General features: G+C 51.2%; 1 protein-coding gene across 1 annotated transcript in view; it reads right to left on the reverse strand.

The window, feature by feature from the left end:
* Positions 1 to 12,396: 12,396 nt before the first annotated feature.
* Positions 12,397 to 23,697, reverse strand: part of MVB12B (multivesicular body subunit 12B) — a 151,214-nt gene continuing 139,913 nt past the window's right edge. The window contains exon 10 of the mRNA XM_080927013.1: positions 12,397 to 15,863. Coding sequence (XP_080783139.1) covers positions 15,777 to 15,863 — 87 coding nt within the window. The 3' untranslated portion in view covers positions 12,397 to 15,776. The remainder of the gene's footprint in view (positions 15,864 to 23,697) is intronic.

Here is a 23,697-nt window from a genome sequence, read left to right on the forward strand (position 1 = left end):
GGAGAGCATGAGAAATTGTCCAAGGCTTACCTGGAGGACAAGAAGAGAAAGCTGAAGGGAGGGCAGCAGTGGAGGTGACTCTGTTTCATAGCCTTTGAGCTGTCTGAGAGCCACACCACGTGCGCCTGTGTGGCCTATAGCAAGTAGGTCAACATTTAAAGCAAAGATTCGAGTATCACAAACATAGCTTGGAGAAACAGTGTATGTCTTAAACAACAGGAAAATCAGTCTCCACATAGCAGTCCTTGTACCAACTAGTGTGTCACTTTGACTGTCCTGGAAGAGACCTTGAAAATAGCCACATGTGTCCCAGGTCAGAAATGGAGATGTTGTCCGTCTCGGGGACTGGTTCACTGTGTGGTCCACGCTGGGCTTGCTGGGTGGATCTGACAAATTCTTCTGAACTGGTAAATGGTCTTCTGTGTTTCTGTATACACAGGCAGGTGACCTAACAGAATTAAGCTTATTGGTTTAATTCCTTTGGGCCCCCTTGGCAAGGGAAGAGCATCTGGGTGAATATTTTAATTAAGATCTGACACCCAGAAGTCAAAGTGTTGGGTGGTTCCATCGGTGACTGCTCTCGGTTTGGGGTTTTAATCAAGTGTGCCTTCAGAGTTCAAAATTCTTCCTGGGTAGAAATATGTCATTAGGCATCCAAGATTTACACTGGAGAGAGAACAAAACAAAGTACAACTTGACTGTATTTTCTCTAGAGGACACTATGATTCGATTAGCCTTTTTCCTTGACATTTTGCCCACTTTATTAACTTCTGCTCTGCTTTTAGGCAGGCAACTACTGTTTTACTTCCCTGAAGAAGCCCATAATATTATAATTCAAGTGTCAGGACAGATTAGGTTAAACGAACTGTGTAATTCCCGAAGGAAAACAAACTTCAAAACGGACGCGGTTAGCCTTGTGACACACCACGGATTGCATTAGCGTCCAGCCGGCGAGCCCGTCACCTAATGTGCTAAAGTTGGCTCTGATGTCCCCTTCGCTCTGCAAGGTGAGAAATTACTTAGCTTACAAAATATTCCGTTTCCCCCCACCCCTCTTTGCATTCTTTCTTTATGAGATCCCGAATTGTGACATTTGCACCGAAAAAAAAAAAATCTCTGCGCTTATTTGTGAAAAAATGTATATTAAAACCAAAACCCATCACATGGAGAGAAATCCCAGATGGTTTTATTCACAAGCAGTAGAATTAATGGCCTCTTTTCTCTTTATAAATATTAGAAGCAGATGAGTTCATTAGGATCGTGCCGTAATAAAGAAAACCTGCTTATTCTGACAAGACAGCCACTTATCTAATCTATATACCGAGTAACAAAGCTACTTCCGGCCTGTAAAACACAGCCGAAGTCATCGGCGTTACCTGGGCTGTTTCGAGATTAATGAAAACCACGCCAATTCGACATTCTGCAAAAGAAAGGCTTCGGGTGGTGGAGCAGAGATGGAATTCAAGGGATTTTTTTTTTTTTTTTAAATGTGAGTGATTTTGAAAAGCAAGGGTTTTGAAATGTTTACTTTGTGGTGGTTTGAAATTTTTACATCTTTCAACAAAGAGGCCAGAGAAGTGAAAACACGTGAAAAGACTTTCTGAAAAGCACGATTCAGCAGAAGTTGGGTGAAGGTCCTTTATCTGGGGCAGGCAATCTGTGCGTGTCATGGGGTGGGGAGGCCCAGAGCTCAGCCCCGCTGGCTCACCCGAGCCCGAGGCCTGGGCTCCCGCTTCAAAGCGCAGTTGGAGGAGCGTCTTGGGAGGGAATCGGACACCTCGCTCTGGGGACCTTTATCCCCAAGCACTGTTGCCTGATGTGGTCATCTCGTTAGTCATGGGAAGCCCGGGGAATTTCTGTTTGTGCCTCTTTCCACACTTATTAAGCAAGAAGTGGGAGGCCGACATGAGAAACCAAAAGATGTTTGTCGTCCCCTGGGCTGCATCACTTGGGACCACAGCTTATCCATCACTGCGAGGCACTGTGGAGAAATGGAGAGAGTCAACCATGCCCAGAGGGGGAGAAAGTGAGCACTCAGGGGCTCCCTGTCTGCTCTTGGCTGGGCTCCTGTGGAAGGGCGTGGGCTTGAAGTCTGAGAAGGGAATGCCTTTAGGGGAGCCAAGCCACAGCGTAGGAAGAACGGCACGTCACCATGTCACCAGGTTCGCTTGTCTCATTATGTGGTTCAGACCTTTCCCCCACTTTCCCTAGCTAGGGACCAGCAAGAAGCTGTCATACAGAACTCAAGCACCTGTACAGACCTGTCTCTGCCGTGGGAGATGGCCAAGACGGAAATCAACTCCTCTCTCCCTCCCCTGTCCCCCACCCCATCCCTCCCACGATACAATGCTAGGGCTGGAATCTAGCATTTCATGCCTGCTAAGCAAGAGTTCCAGCACTGAGCTGTGTCCTCCCAGCCCAGAACTCCGGTTTCTGAGCCACCCCTTTAGACCACCAAGCCCCGGTACCTCCACATCTCTCCAGAACTTGCATCTCTCTGGCCGTCTTGTATACTGTCCTCTTCCTCTGCTCCCAGAGGCCCAGGTGGAATTCTGAATTTCGAGATCATCAGACTGGCCCCTCATGCCCCAATCCCACATGTATCAAACTACTGGGCAGATTTTTGGTGGCGGGGGGGGGAAGCAACAAGTTTGAGCCAAGACCCCATGATTGAAATTCTCCAATAAATCCCTCCCAGCTGAGCCCTGAGGGTCTGTAACTAGCTTCAGCAAGAAGGGATGGTGGGAAGGGTTTCTTTTTTTTCTTTTCTTTTCTTTTTTTCTTTCTTTTTTTTTTTTTTTTTTTTTTTTTTTTTTGCAAACTTCAAACAGGACCTGGGGTTGTGGGGGTGGAGGATGGCTGTGCTGAGAGAGGAGGCCACCGACCAAGAGCTCAGAGTTAATTAAAGAGACTGTGTGCTTACACCTATAAACTCAGCCATCTCTGCACATTAAAGCCCACTGCTTGCTTTCTTGTAGGGCCACCTCTCATGGTGAGTCTGGAAGTAGGACTAGACTCAAGCAATACTGAGATTGGGGGTTCCCACAGCCTCTGGAAGGTTCTAGCCAGAGCACTTTGCCCTTCCACTAGGAGCTAAGACTGTGTTCAATAGCTTTATTAAACATTGAAGATCTAAAATTTCCCAAAATAGGCCTGGCCACATCCCTTGGGACGTGTGGGCCACCACCTCCCCCATTCGTCAGGCAAGGAAAGTGAGGTCCAGAGAAGCAAAGTGGTCAACTCAAGATCATATTGTGACGGGGAGAAGTTGGGACTAGAATGTATAATCTTCTGTCAATGGCTAGGGAAGGGACCAACAAGGGACATGCTGCCCTCACCCCAGCCCTGCCCCCTTGCACTGCCTGTGACATTCAATCAGGTGCTGCTGATGCCTGGCTCAGCAGTCCAGGCAGGGTCTCCTTAGCCTCCCAACGACAAATGTTTCTCGTTTGAAAGGGAGGTTATAAAAACACGTGCCCAGAGACACTGTCAGGGAAAGGGGATTAATCTCACTCCAGTCAAAGACCATATTCCAAATATTTTTCTGGGGGTGGGAGGGAGTGGGGGTGGGGAGCAGCCCTATCTGGGAAGGCAGTCAGGTTCCCAGGGTGCCCCTCAGGCTGGGCTCCAGGAGGCATGTTATGGTGCAGAACACTGAGGCCAGAGGTTACATGTATGTACCTGGTGAGGCTGGGTCCAATCAAGACCATTGCTCGGAGGCACGGGTCCTCAAGGTTGGCTTTGCAGGAGGCCTCCACGCTGGCTTGGATGCTCACACCGTGTCCAGGATCTTGGCTGTGTTTCAGAGCCCTGTGAGTTGCCAAAGGAAAGGATTAGATGCCTGGGACATTTTTATTTTCTGGATGGTGTCAAAGGCTGTGTTTTCTCCTGGCCTCTGGAGCAGAGAGGGCCCCAAAGACCAGCGGGGGAGGAGGTCTTGCCTCTGTGCCCTTTACCTGGACACAAGTCAAGTCACCCAGAAGCGCTGGCTTCAGACTTGGGGGTCTAGGTCCTTACATGGCTCTGGGGTTCCAGGCATAGTCTATCGGGGGTACATGCTCTTGGCTGTGACCAGGCCTGAGGTTCCCAACAGTTCTGCTTAGTGAGGGAACAAAGGTCTATAGTGGTGTGCTATATGTTTATTCATACCCTGGAAGAAAAAATAAACCCTAGAAGGACTTTTATTGAGCCCATTTTCCAACAGGGCTAATTGAGGCTCAGAGATGTACAGGTTGAAACCAAGAAAGCAGAGACATGTCTGAGGAATCTTCTAAACATCTTTTCAAAGTTAGGACTGTTAACTGCATGTTTCACTGATGCAGAAGCTGAGGATCAAGAATTCAGCTTTTCCAAGCCCTGCGCTGCTGGCAAGGGTGAGACCCTCAGGCAGTGGGGACAGAGTCTCCACAGTGGGCTGGCATCTTTCCAAACACACATCAGCAGCATGCAGACAGTGGATTTGTCTTCCATCTGTTAAAGGAGCCCCATGTTGCTTTGCTTTCCCTGTGAGAAGTTCTGAGAGCCCTAGATTCATGGTGGCACATGTGAGGTCAGAAGCATCCCCATGGGGGTCTCCTGAGGGCTGGCACCAGGCCACACATGCAAAAGATCCAGTATGGCTGACTTGGAGCCATGGGCTCACAGCCAGGTTGACCCAGTGCTGGTCTAGTCCTCATTTAGTAGAAAAGGACCAGAGGCAGACCCCACAGCTACTTGAAGGACTGGGTTGGTCCTATAGAGCTGTGAAGCGCCTCTTCTCTGGGGACCTAAAAGGGACTTCAGGGACCCAACCTGGGGCCCCCGTTAGGCAGTAGAGTCTTGTGCTGGGTAACAGTCTGCAGTTTTGGGTAAGTCTGATTTCTGTTTAGCTTGAAAGTAGATTGCAAGCAGGAGCTGGGACTGTCTAGCAAGATGGGCTGGTGAACAGAGAGTATCGGTGTGTGTAGGTGTGCATGGGAGTCACAGACATTATATCCCCAGATCCCCCTCCTACCCAGAGTGGAGGAGTCAGGGACGACCTCACTGGTCAGTCAGTGTCTTCTGGACGGCCCATTCTAGCACTTTGCCTACTATTCGAGCAGGTCATGGGGTCTGACCTCACTCCATCAGAAAAATCTTGGAGTGGCTGATTGATATTACCCTGGGGTTCCCGGGAAAGGCCTGAACTGCCTGGCTTCAGGAGCCATCCTGTCTTCAGAACCTCTCCAACAGGAAACAGCCCTTCTGATGGCTTCATCTGGGTTACATTTAGGTGCTGCAGTTGAGGGTGTGTGGGACACTACTCTTGGTTTGATGGGATCCCCTGGCATCTCCTGGGCCTCAGTTTCCATATTTGCTAAGTTTAGGAATCCCTAGCAGCAAGGCTGTGCTGACAACATTCAGTGGAACGCTGGCATTCCTCACCATCCTAAACAGCATCTAGATAGTACCTCCTTACCCTCGGCATGTGTTCACCTAGGGATGGCCACCATCTTGGGTCAGTTCCCAAGCTCAGGGCACACCTCCCTCCTCCGGGAAGCTTCCCCACCCAACCCCATCTGTCTTTGAAGAAGCAAAGGAAAACATCTATCTTGAAACTATTTGAGAGGACAAGGAGACTTTTTGAAAATTTGGTATGGATAAGTGCATGTGTATGAGTACATGCCCATGGTATGTATGTGCATGTGTGTGCATGCATGTATGTGTGTGTGCACATGTGAGTGTGTGTGTTTGTGTGTGCATGTTCTCCTGAAGCCAGCAGAGCTGGATGTACAGGTGGTTGTAAGGTGCCTGATGTGAGTGCTGGGAACTTAGGTCTGGTCCCCTGCAGGGGCAGTACATGCTCCTCACCAGGGCCACTTTTCCAGAATCTCCCTTTGTTTTGAACATTAGCAAGGTCTTGCTGTGTAGTCCTGGCTGGCCCGGAGTGTGCTATAAACACAGGCTGGCCTCAGACCTTCAGTGACATCCCCCGCTCTGCCTCTGGAGTGCAGAGATCACACATGTTGTTCTCTGTGCCTGGCAGGCAAAGATTCTTAAGTAAGTCATAGCAGACTCTAATTGAAAAGGGAAAGGATGGACCAGTGACCCAGATTTATTACTATACATTCCCAGGCAGAATCACTAAGGTGGGAAGCAAGCTGCAGGGCAGAATCAGTGTCTGCACACGAATATGACAAAGGAGTCCCTTTGGATAGGTAAAGAATATTAACTCACTCTGGTAGCATGTACTTTGAGCCTCGGCTACTTGGGTGGCTGAGGTAGGAGGATCTCCTGAGCTAAAAAGTTCTAGGCTCTCCTGGGCAACAGAGTGGAGCCCTGTGCCCTAAAGAAGCAGAGCAAAGGAAAGAGGGTTGTTTCCCTTCCCCCGCAAACAGGTGAAAGCTTTTCAGGCCTGGACACACGGTTTCCTAATGACCCGTTACATTCGAACACCAGCTCAGTCCCATTTGTCAGTTAATTTGGGGGTTAAACCACCTGCAGCAAGATTCAGCTTCACCCTGACTGAAAGCCTGTAAGACCTAGAATTGTTGAAGAAATGGGGCTATGGGACCCCCCACCCCACCCCCATGTTCACCTACCATCTTATCATAGTGCCTCTGCTTCAGGGCCACACAGATTTCAGCTCAGAAAAACATGTTAACACAGGTACAATGTCATAGAAAAAGCACGCCTTCTGGCCTCTGGAGTGCTGGGATTAAAGGTTTGAACTGCCACCACCCAGATGACTGGTTTTGTTTGTTTGTTGTTTTTTTTTAAAGATTGGTTTTCATTAAGTTATGTGTGTGTCTCTCTGTGTGTATGTGCACATGTATGATACTCATAGAGGTCAAAGGTCAAAAGCATCAGATCTCCTGGAGCTGTAGTTACTGATGGTTTCGAGCTGTCTGGTGTGAGGGCTGGGAATTGAACTTCAGTCTTCCCAAGTGCTTTTATCTACAAGGCAACTCACCAGCCCCTGACACAGTGTCTTCATTAGCTGTGCAGTATCTGTCTGAAAGAGCAAATCCTCTTTTAGGGCTCGGGGGTATATAACTCAGAGAAGTTCAGCTTGTCCAGCATTTGAGAAGTTGGGGTGGCATATGGACATATGCCAAACCATCCAAGGTTGGGCTGGTGGGATGGCTCAGTGGGTTAAAGGTGCTCGCTGTCAAACCTGATGAGCTGAGTTCAGTTCCCAGCCCCCACATGGTAGATAGGGAGAGCTGGCTGCTGGAAATTGTCCTTTGATAGCCACATGCACTTTGTCACTAGTGTCCCTCCACACATACATGAATAAATGTAAAAACATTTTGAAATAGCTTACCACAAATTTCTATTTTTTATTTTTTAACTAATGTTATGTATATGAGTACACTGTAGCTGTCCTCAGACACACCAGAAGCGGGCATCAGATTCCATTACAGATGGTTGTGAGCCACCATGTGGTGGCTTGGATTTGAACTCGGGACCTCTGGAAGAACAGTCAGGGCTCCTAACCACTGAGCCATCTCTCCAGCCCAGATTTCTATTCTTTATTACACACGTTAGCATTTTGGAATAACTGTCAAATGTTAGTAGAAAATTCTTGCATGAATTTTTCCTCTTGGAAACGTTATGCTTTTTAAATTACATAATTTTTTTGCCGACATGAACTGAGCGTGTTAGAAGGAAAAGGTGGCATTTTTGCACCAATTCACCAAGAGACTATTTTATGCCAAAATAGAATCTAAGCTAAGAGTAACAATTCTTGCTTTTACAAAGTATAAAATGGTTTTAGAATGTTAAGGTTGTAACATAGGATATTTTCAAGACTGGAAAGATGGCTCTGCAGTTAGGAACACTGGCTCTTCTTCCAAAGGACCTGGGTTCGATTCTCAACACGCACACAGCAGCTCACAACCATCTCAAATTTAAGTTCCGGGGAATCCAACGCCCTCTTCCCTCCTCTGGCCTCCATGGGTACCAGGCACACAAATAGTACAGACATATACACAGGCAAAACACATAGATGCGTAACAATAATAATACAAAATCGGGACATTTCTGCTAACTTAGACATCCTCTGCCCCGCTTCACAGACAATTTGCCTTCTGTTAATTCACCCCCATACCTCCTTCTTTGGAGGACTCTCTAGCTTATTTCCTGGTCGGTCCTGATTATACAGACAGAATACTGCTCATTTGCTATGGCTGCTTTTATATCTGACACCCTTGCGCACCTCTCTTGCTTGTTCTAATCATTTGTTGGATCCATTTTGGTTTTTTGCACAGATGATTGTGTAACAGGCCGAGAACGGCAGCTTTGTCTTTTCCCTTCCAGTCCATGTCCTGCCTCCCCTTTCTTTGCCTTGTGACATTGGCTCACATCCCCCATGCACCATGAGGAAATGCTAGTAGCAGGCACTCGTCCTTGACTTGTCCTGATCCTGAGGTTGGAGCTTAAGAGGTTTGTAAGGTATTTATTAAATGTGTCTTCTGCACTGAGGGAGGGAGCTGTGGCTGTGTTTCTTTTATTTCTCATGTAGAGCCCCCAGGCCCCTTTCCCAGTGTTGAACATCCTTGAATTTAAGTACATGATTTATTTGCATAAACATTATGTCTGCATGCATACCACTGTGTTTGTGCCTGCCACCCACAGAGGCCAGAAGTGGGCATCAGATCTCCCCTAGTCATGGAGTCACAGGGGTTTGTTGGCTGCAGTATGGGTCAGTCTGCATGGCTCGTCCTCTGCAAGAGCATCCAGTACTTGTAACTGCTGGACCATCTCTCCAGTCTCCATTAAAAATGGTATTTTAAGATTTTATGTGCATTTTATGTGCATGTATGTATGTGTGCACCACATTTTACCTGGTGCCCCTGGGGGTCAGAAGAAGGTATTAGATCCCCTAGATACAGACTTATAGATGGTTGGGAGGGAACTGAGCCTGGGCCTTCTGTAACCACCACCCTTAACTGCTGAGGCATGTCTGCCTGTCTGTCTATGCGGGGGTATGTCAGCATGTGTAGGTGCCCTCAGAAGCCAAGGCATTAGATGCCCTAATGCTGGAATTAGAGATGGCTGAGCTCCCAATGTTCCTGCTTCCTTGTTAGTTTTTTAAATAAATATATTTATTTACTTATTGTATGTATGTGAATACACTGTTGCTGTCTTTAGACACACCAGAAGGCGGTATCGGATCCCATTAGAAATAGTTGTGAGCCACCATATGGATGCTGGGAATTGAACTCAGGACCTCTGGAAGATCAGTCAGTGTTCTTAAGCACTGAGCCATCTCTCCAGTCATGTTAGTTTTCTTGAGACAGGGTCTTACCAAATAACCCCAAGCAGCTTGTCTAGAACTTCCTATGTATTCCAGGCTTATCCTAAACTCTTGATTCTTCTGCCTTGGACTCGTTGCTTTGATCCTGTTCTGGATGGGGTACCTGAGGCAGCGGAAATCTGTTCATCCCATAAGCAGTGAGTGGGGGGGGGGGATAGGGAACTGCCACAATTCCCCTCAGGTGTACATCCTTAATGACCTTACTTCCTCTGACTTCCTGGAGATCTTATGCAGGCTGGCAACCAAGCTGCTAACATGGGCTTCCGAGGGCTTTGAAGAAACCAAACCTCAACTGGGGGAGTGTGGAATCTTAGACAACTTTATCTAAGCTGCACTTTGGAATCACCTGCCTGGAAGCAGGACCCCTGGGTTTACTGCCTGCTGCAGAGGTTTCTGTTTGGTCTCTTGGGTGAGGGTCAGCTGTAGGAGTCTGAGGAGCTCTTAGACCCCCAGTGGTAGCTGAGATTGACTGTCTCATGATCCCTCCTGTGGACAAGGGGAGTGGGAAACAGACACGTTTTAGGCCATCTGAGGGGGGTCAGTCAGGGGGTCCAAACCTTCTGAACCTTCTAGGCCTTTGCCTCAGCCCTACCATTCCCAAGAGCTGCTGTCTGGCCATAGCTCCCTAATCTGAGGCGTGGAGAGGGGAGATGGGAACACAGACAGGGTTCAGCAGCTAACATCCTTTCTCCACAGCCCCGTAGTTTCCCAAACTTTAAGAGTTTCCACCTAAGGCCAGGTGGGAATAGCAGAACCAGGAGACAGAGTCCCAGGCAGGCTTGGATTAGGTTCATCAGCCTTATGATGTCTTTCTCCCCAGAGCTGATGGCCAGGGAGAGTATATGAAGCCAAGGCCAGTTACCTGTTCCAGCAGCAGCAGAGGCAGCAGTGGCGGCGGCGGTGACGGCAGCAGCATCTCTACCAAGCTTGGAGCCCACCAGGGCTGGGGCAGCAAACCTATCGAGGCTCATGATCTCTCTGGGGCACATCAAGACAAGTGCAGAGAGGCCACTGAGGGACCTTATAGTACCACTGGGGTTCATTCTTCCCTGACATCTAATATCTGCTTGCAGCTTCCGTCTGCCTCGCTCACGAGGAATATTATGGATGCTGCCATTTTCTAGACCTCTAGGGAGGGGAGAAAATAATAAACATGGCACGGTCCCTCTTCTAGGGACACAGAACTAGATCAGAGCACCCAGTGTCTGCAGTTCAGTGACATGTGGGTACTCCTGGTAGGCTCCGGTGGCTGCAGGGTGAGACAGGTCTTAAAGGATGATGAGTTTATCAGCACTGTGGGGAAATGCATCCTTGGTAGAAGGAATGGACCGTGCAAAGACCAGGAGGCATCTGAGTCAAGGTGGGAAGTTATGAGATATTTAGCAGGGCCATCAGCCAGGAGTGAGTCAGATCTGGGAGGGGGACTAAGCCTCTGAAAAATCCAGGCTTCCTTCTTAGGGTGAGGGAGTCAGACAGTGAGAGTAGGGGTCCCCCTGGGAAGATAAAGGAACAGAGCTGGTGTGACTCATCTCTGTTGGGGAGAGTTTCTAAGAGATGTTGCCGCTCAGGGGAAGAATGTTGGGCCAGCCAGTGCTGTAGCCAGAAGAGCAAATGAGCTTCCGATTAAGAATTGTCCCACAGCTGACCTTCCAGGCCCTGGGACTCTGGATTTGGGATGAGACTGGGGCTTCAGCCATTTCTGAGCAGACTGTAATCTCAGAGGTCACATCAGCTCTCTCTTGCTATGATAACACACCGGAGTATCAACTTTAACAAGCGAAATTTGTTTACTCTCGGAGGATTCAGATTATGGTCTTTCAGCTCTGTTGCTCTGCGCTGGGGTGATGTGGATTGTGGAGGCAGAAGGTGTGACTGAGAGCTGCCCAGGCCATAGTGGCCAGGGAGGAAGGGCAGGCCCAAGGACCGAGTCCCTTCAACAGGTCCCATTCCTGTCATCGGCCCCCAAGCTCATCAGACAACAAGCACACCAGTGATTAGGCCCTTGTGAGCCTCGAACTTCAGGAGAGGCTGTGAACTGACAACCAAGACGGTCACTTTGGAGGACATTTGAAATCTAAATCATAACCACGCCACGTGCTTGTGGGTATCATGGTCGCTGGTGTGGGGAGTGGGAGGCTGCCAGGTGCCCGCATGGTGGCTGATGAGTGAAGGTTGGCAGCAGCTCCTGACTTAGCCACCTCGCCATCTTTGGCCTAGGTTGGAGGGCATGGGGGTACACTTGTCCCAGTCATCAGGGATCATTCTGTGGTGGTTAAGGCCTCTGCCTCCCACCACTCAGGTACTAGCCGTGTAATTTACTTCTGGTGTCGTAGGTGCAGGACACGGGAGGAGCTTCCGTGTCACTGTGCCATGTGTTCTACATTCTCACCCTCTCTCCACCTTCCTCCCAAGGGGGCTCTGCGGAGGAGGGGAGCCTCCATTCTGTCAGATGAGAGCCATTGCTGAAGTAAGTCACAGAGTCAGAACCAGAATCTAGACCTGCTCCCCTTGAAGATGTAGGGGAAGGACTTTGTTGTGTGGGCAAAAGATTCATAGAAGGCTGGGTTTGGAAAGTGGAGTATACAGGTCTGAGGTGCCCCCAAGTATTGGGGAATCAAAGATTACCAGTCCAGCTCCTCCCCACCGAGACTGGGGTGTGCTAAGCTGCAGGCTGAGAGACAGATCCAGAGACGCAGAAGCCACAGCCAGGAGGTGGGAAGGTGGCTGTGGTAATGAAACTGCAGGCCCCTCACAAGCCTTCTCCATAGGTTTATAGTGGCATCCTGTGGCAGGTGAGCAGTCAGAACAGGCACAAAGCTGGGACCTTTGTCCTGAGGCTGGACCATGAGAGCAGGTCTGAAATGATGAGAAGCCTCTGCAGGCCCCGCGGCTCACTAGGTACTGGGGTTTCTCTCAGGAGCTTCCGAGGGCCAGGGATGTCCTGAAGCCCTCAAGGCCAGTTCCTTCTGAAAGGCCAGGGTAGTGGCTACCTGGCCCCCAGGAGCCCTGGCAAGGAGGAGGAATGTTGAGGCTGGGCAGAGGGCCTCCTCTGAGGGACACTGACCTCTGGTGGCTTTAAAAATAACAGCAAACTGGGGAACCGAGGTTAAACCAAACATTTATTTAACAAATCATATTAAGATACAGTCACACAGTGAGACCTCCCTTTGCCAAGCAGTCACCTTGAATAAATACACAGGAAGGCAGCTGTGCCTAAGGTCCTTGTCCCAGCGCCACATGGTGGCCCAGCAGCTCACAAGCTTTTGAAGGGAAACAAAGCCTGGTTTCCTGGTACAGATGGCCTCAAGAGCTTATGCCAAGAGCAGGTGGAGAAAGCTGGGCCACCCGGGTCACCTGAGAGGGAGCTGGGTGCAGGAATGGGAGCCCAGCCTTTCCATCACATTCTGAGGCTCAGTTGGACACAAACCAATTCTGTGAGTTCAGCCCTTCATGGCCTGGTGGCACACTGAGGCCCCTTTCTACCCCTACCCTGGCCAGGAACCCACAAATGTGGCAGGAGACGCTCTCAGGCTGGGGAGCCCTCAGGTGTATGTGGGGGCACATAGGCAATCAGACTCTCAGCAACCTACTGCCATGGTGTTGGCACCTCCATGGCAAAAGAAAGCCCACAGGGATGGACACAAAGGCCAGGCGCTTGGCCCAGGGGCTTTGGGGTCAGGTTTTGTCTGTGCCACTGGCAAGCTTATAGACATGCCTCAGGCTCTTCATGTGACAGGACAGAGAGCACCCACTGTTGGACCTGTTTGGGGGTGACAGGAAATGTGCTTACAAATGCCAAGCCCAGTGGAGGGGAGGGTGTGTGTGCTCAGTACCTCAGTCTTCTTGCCGTCCTTCTGACAGAGGGGCTTCAGCATGACCTTGGCCACAGGTGGCCACATGCTGCTAATCACCAGGAAGAAGAGTCACGGCTCTTAACCTGTTTCCCCTGAGGAGAGTGGGGCTCTCACCTCTCCACGCGGCAGTTAGGCTGACATGAATTCTTAGATTCGGTCTTATGATAAATTTGCAAGCGAACCCCCCCATCCCCCGCTGCCCCGTGCTTGTCACCCATGTGTCATTCAGTGTGGGGATGGTGGGGATAGGGAACTGTGCTCGGGTTAGCCATTTCAAGAGAGAGGTGTGTGCTTGGTAGGGACAGCAGCAGTTGTGGGACATGCTGGTGGGAAGGGAGGCTATGGCTCTCATGTCGTCCAGTGAATCCTTGTGCTCATTCAATGGTGTGCCTGCCACATGGTACCCAACGGCCACTCAGTGCTGCTGTGAGCCATAGCCCTGCCTTCCAGGCCTGTGTCTGCTGGGTCCACACAAGGTGGACATGGGTACCTACACACAACCGTTACCATCACCAGAGGACAAGAAGCCAGGGGTTGGGTGCAACCTAGAACCTACCACAGACACCAAGTCGTCCTCAACACTTCAAAAGCTAGAAGCTATTGGTGCTACAATATTCTCAGTCAGGGCTTTTCAGCCAAGTTCACACCGTCTGGGGAGCTCCAGCCCAGAGCACACACTTTGCTCTCCTCCCAGTGGCCGAGTCTTGTGGGAGGGAGTGCGTGCGTGGGCTGCAGAGTGCTCAGTCTTTCTCCAGGAGCCGTCTCACTTGGCCATCGGGATCACTAACGAGGGTCCACAGTCTTCAGTTTTGAACTTCCAAGGCTGCAGAGAAGCCACATTCTCCTCCGAGGGGAGAGGAGGGCCACTGGCATCATGTGGGAAGGATGATGTCATAAGTGGGGAACGGAAAGAGGTGGTTGAAGTGTACGAACTGAAGTGGTCAGGAGAGTTCAGAGCTTTGTGCCCAACCTTCCCAGTTCGCTCAGACTGTGGGTGCTTGCCCCCTCTGTTGGGCCTCAGATCACACAGGACACTTTGTTTTACACCAGCAGCAGCAGACACAGGTCCTTGGGATCCCCAGCCAAGGACCCTTGGGAGTCGTCTGGGGACAGTTCATTAGCTCCTTTGAGCACCACTGTGGCACTAGGTTTTGCTAGAGACGCCTATGTTGGGTCCATGGGCCTCACTTTTTAATGAGCCGTGCTACCTGGAGAATGTGGGGCCCAGAGGCAAGGGTTGATGGAAACCCATAGGGTGTGCTCACATCTGAGGGGAGGGGGCAAGGTGACTCTGACACATAGAGATGAAGTACCATCAGCAGCGAGGCTGGCTGACTGGGGAGGAAGGGTGCTCTACAAAGGGCCTGCAGGTCTGGAATGGGGGGGCTCATGTAGGATGGTGAGGTATTTCTGGCCCTGCCCCGGCTCATACCATCTTGTTGGCTTGTTCTTGCTCCTGATCCTTTTGCACCTTGGGCGCTCAGCTGCCCGTGGCTGTCTCTAGAGCTGTAACTGGAGAGGTTTGTACCAGCTGGTAGGTAGCTGCCCATGGCCCCTGACCACTGATCTTCACATCCACAGATGCTTTGGGGACCAATGTCAGTCAAGCCCTAGAAGCCAACTGCGGCAAAGCAGCGCATCATGGTGAGGCTGAGAGCTGGGACAGTGACCGCCGTTCTCATGGCAACACATGTAGGTTCAACTTGGCACCTCAGGTTGACACCTGTGAAATGTCCTGGGACAGAGGACTTTTCAAAACAGAAGTTCCCCAGTGGAAGGTGCCTTCTAGACAGTGGGGTGCATCTGGCTGTGAGGAGTTGGTGCCTTTGTACCATTCTCAGAGCATGCTCTGTGTCAGCTGCCACCAGGTCAGGGCACCAGGCAGGTCCATGGAGCTGCTGTCGGCAGGTGGACGCTCCACAGATGAGCCCTTTGTGGGGATTGGCACCTGTGGCTGGGCACAGTACCCTAGCAGCCAAGTTTCCATCCAGGTAGGCACCCAGTCACCCCCACAGAAAGTGGGGTCCGGTCTGTGCTCTCTGGACGTCCAGTGTGTGGAGTGGGGGAAGAGTCCACGGTTGTCTCCAGTGCATCTTAGGCCTGCTTTCTCAGTGTCGTCATGAAATGCATGGCCACCTGAGCCTGCTGACCAGCGGTGCCTGTTCCCAGGGAGCTGGGTCAGAGCCATCAGTGCATCTTGCAAGGTCCTAAGTGAGGCAGTCAACCCTGGAGTCTTCCAGGAGGGAGCTAGTGGCTTTGTGGGATTTCCAGGGTGATGATCAACTCAAGGGGAGCCAGTGGGTGTCACTGGGTGGCTGGAGTGCCCAGGCCCTCATGGGTGATTCCAGGTAAGGAAGTTTTCTTTCTCGGTGGGGTAGATGGTCATCACACAGGAGCCTCTGGTCACTAACAGCACATACATTAGTCACAATTATGAACAACGTTCCTGGGGAGGCAGGGAAGTCTCATCAGGGAAGCTGATGACCATGTATGACCAAACAGCTGCCCAGAGTCTCTTGGTCAGTGAGCAGGGCAAGCAGAATGGGCAGGTGAGGGAGGGAGTGACTCTCACCCAAGCCACCCCTTCAGTAGTCTGGGCACCGGGTAGGAGATGTCTTCTCCCCCAGGAGGCTGTGGGATCCTCAGGACTGGGGGATCTGCTGGCACCGGGTAGGACTGGGTGGGAGCCGAGCTGCTGCACTCTGCTCGGTGCGGAAACTGTACTCATACTGCAAGAGAAAGAAAGAGGGAGTCAAGCCACGGGACCCAGAGAAGGCCCAGGCGAGCAGAGGTGAGGCTCCTGCTGAGCCTTAAGGCAGAGCAACTGCAGGGTAGACATCCAGGCTGAGGATTGGAGCTGGGATAGTGTTTTACTCTGTGAAAATGTGTGTGTCAGAGAAGGGGGAATCAGGAAGTGACAATGGGTAGGTAGCTCTCACAATCTCCTTCTGTCTCTGCAGGGTGAGACGTTGGCACCAGCAGTATTCACTACTGGTGCCAATGGCAAGCTCACTCGAGAACCTTGTGGCACGCTGAGAGGCAAGACCCTTCCTGCTCCAGCTGTACCTCTAGGGGGACCACTGCAAGACTCTTGGGGAGACCTGAGCGTGGACTCCATGCCTGACCAGAAGCCTCTCTCAACCCTCAGGTCCTGGGACTGCTTGTTGTGCACCATTTCTAACAGCACCTCGGTGACCCGAGGGCCAAGGAAGAGCTCTGGGTTCTTCCCACCACCCTATAACCTTTGCAACCTTTTCTCACTGTACCCAGAGCCTCCCCTGGTGGGGACCCTCACAGCTACACAGAAGACCAAAAAGCAACTGGTGAGGGTAGAGTGTGCCAGCCAGCGTGTGTGGCCTGCCTTTTGCTGTCCTGACCCAGAGCCAGTCTACAGAGGATTATTAACTCTTGTACTAGAAACCCTAATTCCATAGAGTAAATTCTGGCTGTAGAAGACTCAGAGTCCAGTGAAAACTCTGAAAAGACTTGGGTAAGAGAGGGGCCCTGCCGTTCCCTTGAAGTCTGGGCACCTGATAACCACATGTGGGCACTGGGTGCAGGACAGGGTTTCTTATCCTGGCAGAGGTGAAGAGGGGCTGTGGGACAGCCTGGGGTGCCCCATGAGGTGAGAGGCACTTATGTTAGTGGTATGTTGAATACGTCAGCACATATTCAAAAGATCAGAGGTAGTGAGCGGTGGAGGCTCTGAAAACGCTTTCCAACAGAACGGAGGTCCATGATCAGTCACTCTGTGCAGGACACCCACACAACACTCAGCCTGTGAAGGAGGGCCTGTTCAAATTGGAGCAGGAGAAGCACAGACCCCAGTCAGGCTGTGTGGCCCGGCCAGCCTCACCACACACCCAAAGGGAGCTGCCCTGAGAAAAAGGAGTTGCTAAAGTCATGACCAAGGAGCCACTCGAGAGAGCACCATGTGACCTGGGAGTCCTGTCTCCCCATTCTGGATCTTGGTCACTCAATTCTAAGGTGGGTGTGACTGGCTGATTCCAGGGGTGGCACAGGCCCATCCTTGGTGGCAAGTAGTTTCTACTATATGGCTGGTGGCTATGAGGGGGAGCCTGTCAGAGTGCACACAGCTCTCCCTGACACTTTCCTACCCTCTAGTGACCCTTGAAGGCACACGCAGGACACCACCCCATCAGGCTAACACCATTTGATCAGGCTCTAGCCTGCTGGCAACCCAAGATGCTTCAGGCAATGGTCGGCACAACACTGCCACCTGGTGGCTTCTTAGGTGTATGCATGTCAGTGAACTAACACTTTGTTGGCTTTATCTTCCTCTTCTGGGGCTGATGGAGTGGTGAGTGAGAGAAGGAATGTTTGGAGGGCATGTTGGGAAGACTGTAAAGGCATAGGTCCTGTGGAATCCTCTGTTCCTAGGGCTCATAGGGCGGTGGCAGAGGGGCCTAGGAGCCTTTTACAAAGCCCAAGACTAACTATCACCTCCTAGGGTGGCTGTACAAAGCACAGGCCCAAGTAAGGGCACTTCTTGGAACAGGCACCTTTCCCAGGGAAGAGCAAAATCATGGATGGGCAGAAGTGCAGGGGATTTTAATGGTAGAGGCTTGAGGGTGGAGGGCCCAGGGGCTATTCCCAGTAGTACAAAGGCCTGGAACATCAGGACAGCAGTTCAGACAGAGGAGGAATAGGCCGGAAAGAGGACAAGGATGTAGTTTTGCTGGTGGCTGGAGAGTCCAGGGAAAGAGGCAGTGCATGTGCGCGTGTGTGTGCAGAGGTAGCTGGACCACACTGGTAACAGCATACAACAGAAGACAGAGGATAGGTCTATACCCTTGGGGTGGGTGTTGGAGGTCCTGGGGCAGCATGACAGGTGACACCGTGGGGTGAGATACAATAGATCCTGACCTGGAACCTGCCAGCCCTGAGCTAGCTGAGATGCAATTCTGAGTGGTGGTCAAGGGGTCTGGGGTGAGTCTGAAACATCCATTTTCTAGTGGTTTATAGGTGACTGGATGTTGGGGTCAGTTCTGAGAGCCGGCCTGACCAATCGTGTGTCCAACATGACCATGGAGTGATATGGAGAGGGGAGGACTAGAGGCTAGACCACGGTGGTCAGGTGGGTGAGGGTGTACCAGTAAGGAGGAACTAGGGACAGGCAGGGTAGGGTACCCCACTTTAGAAGCCAGGGGTGAGGTGCAGTGATTCTCAGATGAGGGAAGAAAAAGGCCCATGTGGTACCAGCAGGGTCAGGGCTGGCAGCACGGCCTGAGCTGTCTCGCTGCCATTTCAGAAGTACGCTCTGCTGCGGGCTCCAGGGGTGGGAGGCTCACGGGGCAGAGGAACTCCCTTCATTCAATGCTGTCTGCGTGGCCTGGTCTCCGAGGCTGGCGCTGGGCAGACAGGAGCTGCACTTTCTGGGTAGTGGGTGGGGTAGCATGGCTGACCAGGTGGTGGGGCCTCCATGCCTGCAGAGGCCCAGGAGCGGGTCTCTGGGTGGGGCAAGGACCTGCCTTCCAGTTCATTGTCTGAATGGGCCTTTCTTTTGCACTCGGGCTTGGAGTGGAGAAGGATTGCAAGCACACACTTGCCTTTCCCTGCACTGTAGCCCGAGCACACAGAGACCCTGAGGGCGACACAACACGCAGACCCCTCACCCACCCCCTGGAGTTTTTTTCTCTTTAGGTTATCTTGGCTGGAAAAAGTCACCACCCCCACTCTTGTTTTCCCTTATTCCCCAAATGAAATTTCAACATATGTCCCCAGACATAATCCCCCTTAGGCTGTGGATAACCTTCCCACAGACGATGTCCTCCACCAGGGGTTCTTCGTCCCCAAAATGTTTGCCCAAGAGACTAGGGCCGCTTCTGGAAGCCCTCTTATTCCCTTGGGCAAACAGAAGTACCTTTGAAGGTGGATTTGAGCCCGGGTCTGTTTACTCAAGACATTAGTCTCCTGCATAAGGAAAACCTGCACTTGAGTACAAACAGCAAATCCTTTTTGAATTAAAAATATTTTCAATTAAAAAGCATTTGGTGTGCAGAGGCCAGTCCAGCTGAGCAGTGAGGGGGCACAGTGCCCTCTGGTGCACATAGCCTGTCATTGCAACTGTGCTGCTGGCCTGGCCTAGGAAAGAGATATCACTGTCAGAGGCTATGTAGGGGACTTTCCCAGGACCTTGTAATAGACAACCTTAGGCCTCTCAGGCAGACAGGTCAGATAAGCGGGTCACAATTTCCACAAGCCCTTGCTCACCACAAGACCGGCGTTGTGTTAGTAGGAGGAGGAGGCAGCATCATAGAAGCGAGGTCACTGCAGCCTCCAGGAAAAGGGTGACTAGCTTCTGCTGCCACTCACAGGGCAGCTGTGGGAGTCACTGAGGTGATCTGTGCCAACACACCCAGCAGTGCTTGTGCCCAGGAGGCAGAGATGGGGAAAGCAGCGGCACTTATGAAAGGTCCTGGGCCCTTTCACTGGTTGGTAAGGGGAGGTTTATGGGACACAGAAGTGCTTGCTACATACCTAGGGGGCAGTGGTGGGAGTGGGGGCAGGACTGGTAAGCACAAGTTGTACCTGCCCAGGCCTCCTCCTCTCACGATCCAGTGCCAGTCTTGTCCACCAGGGGACAGGGACGGCAGGAAGTTTCCTTTCTACATTAACTACATACACTCTGCAGATAGGAAGCAGCCCGGGAAAGGTACAACTTTCTGAAACCCCATAGTGAGCCAGGACAATGCTGGTCCTGGCCCAGAGGGACACCTGGAGCAAGTGCTGAGCTGGACAGGTGTCCATGCCCACCCTTGATGGGCTGCAGGTGGGACATGGGGCCAGGTGATAACCAGAGCAAAAGCAGGTTGCATGGCACCAGATCACAGAACGTCCTGGAAGAGTGTGGACCAGTCTGGGGGCCCCAGGTAGGGCCACGAATATAGGGGCCAGAACATGTACAGAGATGGTTCAGGGGTGGATAAAAGTGGAGGGAAGGCATAGATGACCTCATGCCAGGGCAGAGGGAGCAGAAGAGGATAACTATGAATTCAGTCTAGAACAAAGGAAAAAAAAAAAAAACAGTTTATTAAGACATCATGAGATAGTTCACTTACTATTTTTTTTAAAGACAGGGTTCCTCCATGTAGCCCTGGATAGCATGGAATTTATTATATAGACCAGGCTGGCCCCACATTTGCAGAGATCTGCCGCTTCTGAAGTACTGGTGTTTAATGGCTTGCGCCACCACCCCTAGATCAAGTCTTTTAACTTTTTTGGAACTCAATCACATTGTTCTTGAGGAAGGCTGGACACAGAGCCCACCTGCCTGCTCCTCAGGCCTCCCTTGGGCTAATCCGCCATCCCCACCTCCCAGGCACTGCCACAGCCTGAACTCAAACTCGTATGCCAGACCTCAGCCCTGCCTCACCACACCTTGTCCTCCAGTGAACCCCCATTCTACAAGGTGCTCTTTCCACTAATGGGCTCCATGTTTTCTAAGCTGTGTCTTAGATCTGGGGTTGAACCCTAGGGAAGGACTGGGACTGGCCTGCTGTGGGGTGGGCCTGTTGCACCGCTTCCTTGGGATGGACTAGCTTAGACTTTGCATCTGCCCTCTAATAAGGACTCTAAATATTACACTTAGCATTCAGGGCTGGGAACTTCAAGACCCATGCAGTCCTCAGGCAACTGAAGGAAAAGGCTGAATGAGAGAGGAGAACTCTGGGGTCCATGTCTTGTCAACGTTTTCTACGTCAGTCTGTGTCCCCTGCTTCTTAGACATGGGCAGACTGAGTGCAAGCAAGGTCCAGCAAAGTGTCACAGGCAAAGTGGGGGAGCTGGGCCCCTAATGGGGCAGGACAACAAGCGTCGTGACAGTGAGCACACTGGGTCTGTCATCTCTCCATGTGGACTCAGCAGAACCACACACTAGCTGACTCCCATGGAGCGACTGTCAGCCTCTATGCCTCTCCTGGAGAGAGGTGTACCAGCTAGGCAGAGGATTGAGGCTGCCACATCACAGCAGCAGCAATATCACTGTCAACATGCAGCCATGACTATTAAAAGTCTCACCTGACATGGGAGCAAGTGTCCTCTATGGACAGAAATAGCCTTCCCTTGCTGTGGTCCCACAGGGCAGGCTGCTGTGGGTGTGCTCGCTGGGATGCCTGGGGATTGGGCAGGACTGTGGAGATATATGGGCATGCAAGTATGCATGCTGGTACAACCACTCTAGAAATCAGTCTGGAGGTTCCTCAGAACACTGGACATAGTACTATCTGAGGACCCAGCTATTCCACATCTGGGCATATATCCAAAAGAAGCTCCAACATCTAACAAGGACACATGCACAACCATGTTCATAGCAGCCTTATTTATAATAGCTAGAAGCTGGAAAGAACCCAGATGTCCTTCAACAGAGGAATGGATATAGAAATTGTGGTACATATACACAATGGAGTACTACTCAGCTCTTAAACACAAGTTCATGAAATTCTTAGGCAAATGGATGGAACTTGAAGCTATCATCCTGAGTGAGGAACACAGTCACAGAAGAACACTCATGGCATGTACTCACTGATAAGTGGATACTAGCCCAAAAAGCTCGGAATACCCAAGAAACCATCCACAGAACTTATGAAGCTCAAAGAGAAGGAAGACCAAAAGGTGGATGCCTCGGTCCTTCTTAAAAGGGAGAACAAAACGTTCATGGGAGAAACTAAAGGGACAAATAGAGGAGCAGGGATTGGAGAAAAGATCATCCAGAGACTGCCTCACCTGGGGATCCATCCCATATGCAGCCACTAAACCCAAGCACTATTGCTGAGGCCAAGAGGTACTTACTGTCAGAAACCTGATATGGATGCCTCCTCAGAGGCTCTGCCAGAGCCATACTGATACAGAGGAGGATGCTTGCAGCTAACCATCAGACTGAACACGAGGACCCCAATGAAGGAGCTAGAGAAAGGACTAAAGGAGCTGAAAGGGTCTGCAGCCCCATGGGAAGAACAAAATGATCAACTAACCAAACTCACCACAGCTCCCAGGGACTAAAACACCAACCAATGAGTTCTCATGGCGAGACCCATGGCTCAGGTGCATATGCAGCAGAGGATAGCATTGTCTAGCATCAATGCTCAGGTGCATATGCAGCAGAGGATAGCATTCTCTGGCATCAATGGGAAGAGAAGCCTTTAGTCCAGAGAAGGCTCATTTTCCCAGTGTAGGGGAATGCCAAGGTGCTGAGGTGGGAGATGGTGGTTAGGAGAGAGAGCACCTTCATAGAGGCAAGGGGAGGGGGAGGAGAGATGGGATTGGGGGGAAGGGAATAACATCTGAAATGTAAATGCAGAGAATATCTAATTAAAAAAAAAAAAAAAAAAAAAGGAAGGCTGAGAACCACTGGGAGAGACTCAGTCATTAAGAGAACTTACTTCCAAGGGAGCTGAGTTTGGATCCCAGCACCCACACTGAGTGGCTCACCGTTCATAACTACAGCTCCATTGGGGTCTCATTCCGTCTTCTGGCCCATGAGTGCACCCTCACACACATATGCAGATACACAGAGGCAAATACAAAACCCCAAAGACAGTGAGGAGAGGAGGAGCTGTGAACTCAGCATGGTACAGCATGTTAATATGCAGGGAGAAAAACAGCCATGTTCACAGATGACGGAAGGCCAGCGCTGAGACTGTCGCCCATCTCAACAAGATGGCATGGTGCTGCATGCCCATAACCTAGCCCTGGGAAGTAAAGACAAGAGGACTATCCTCAGCTAGTACAGAATTTAAGGACAGCCTGGGCTACTTGAGACCCCATCTCAAAGAACAACAGAAAGAAACATGAGAATTCATTAAAGAAAACCTTTTGGTTTCCATCGGCCAACACACAAAGACCCAGGTAAGCAGGTAGACATGAATGTAAAATGTCAGTCATCCATTACCCATGAGTCTGGTGCATGTAGTTCTAACAAAAATAGAACCTTGGGAGGGGTATGATGTCCTCTTTAGGGCTGGGCTCTCTACAGTCTCATTTTCTGTGGGTTCAGTGCTTGGTGGTTCTTGTTATTACTGTTACAAGACTGGGGAATGTCAGATCCACTTCACAGTCAGACTTCTCCCTCTCAGGCGAACCCTACTCCTCTCAGTCAGACCCCTCCCCTCTCAGCCATACCCCTCCCCTCTCAGTCAGACCCCTCCCCTCTCAGTCAGACCCCTCCCCTCTCAGGCGGACCCTCCCCTCTCAGTCAGACCCTCCCCTCTCAGTCAGACCCCTCCCCTCTCAGCCATACCCCTCCCCTCTCAGTCAGACCCCTCCCCTCTCAGTCAGACCCCTGCCCTCTCAGTCAGACCCCTCCCCTCTCAGTCAGACCCTCCCCTCTCAGTCAGATCCCTCCCCTCTCAGGCGGACCCTCCCCTCTCAGTCAGACCCTCCCCTCTCAGTCAGATCCCTCCCCTCTCAGTCAGACCCCTCCCCGCTCAGTCAGACCCCTCCCCTCTTAGTCAGAGCCCTCCCCCCTCAGTCAGATTCCTCCCCTCTCAGTCAGACCCCTCCCCTCTTAGTCAGACCCCTCCCCTCTCAGGCGGACCCTCCCCT

This window comes from Micromys minutus (genome assembly GCF_963924665.1).
Source record: "Micromys minutus genome assembly, chromosome: 13".
Lineage (NCBI taxonomy): Eukaryota > Metazoa > Chordata > Mammalia > Rodentia > Muridae > Micromys > Micromys minutus.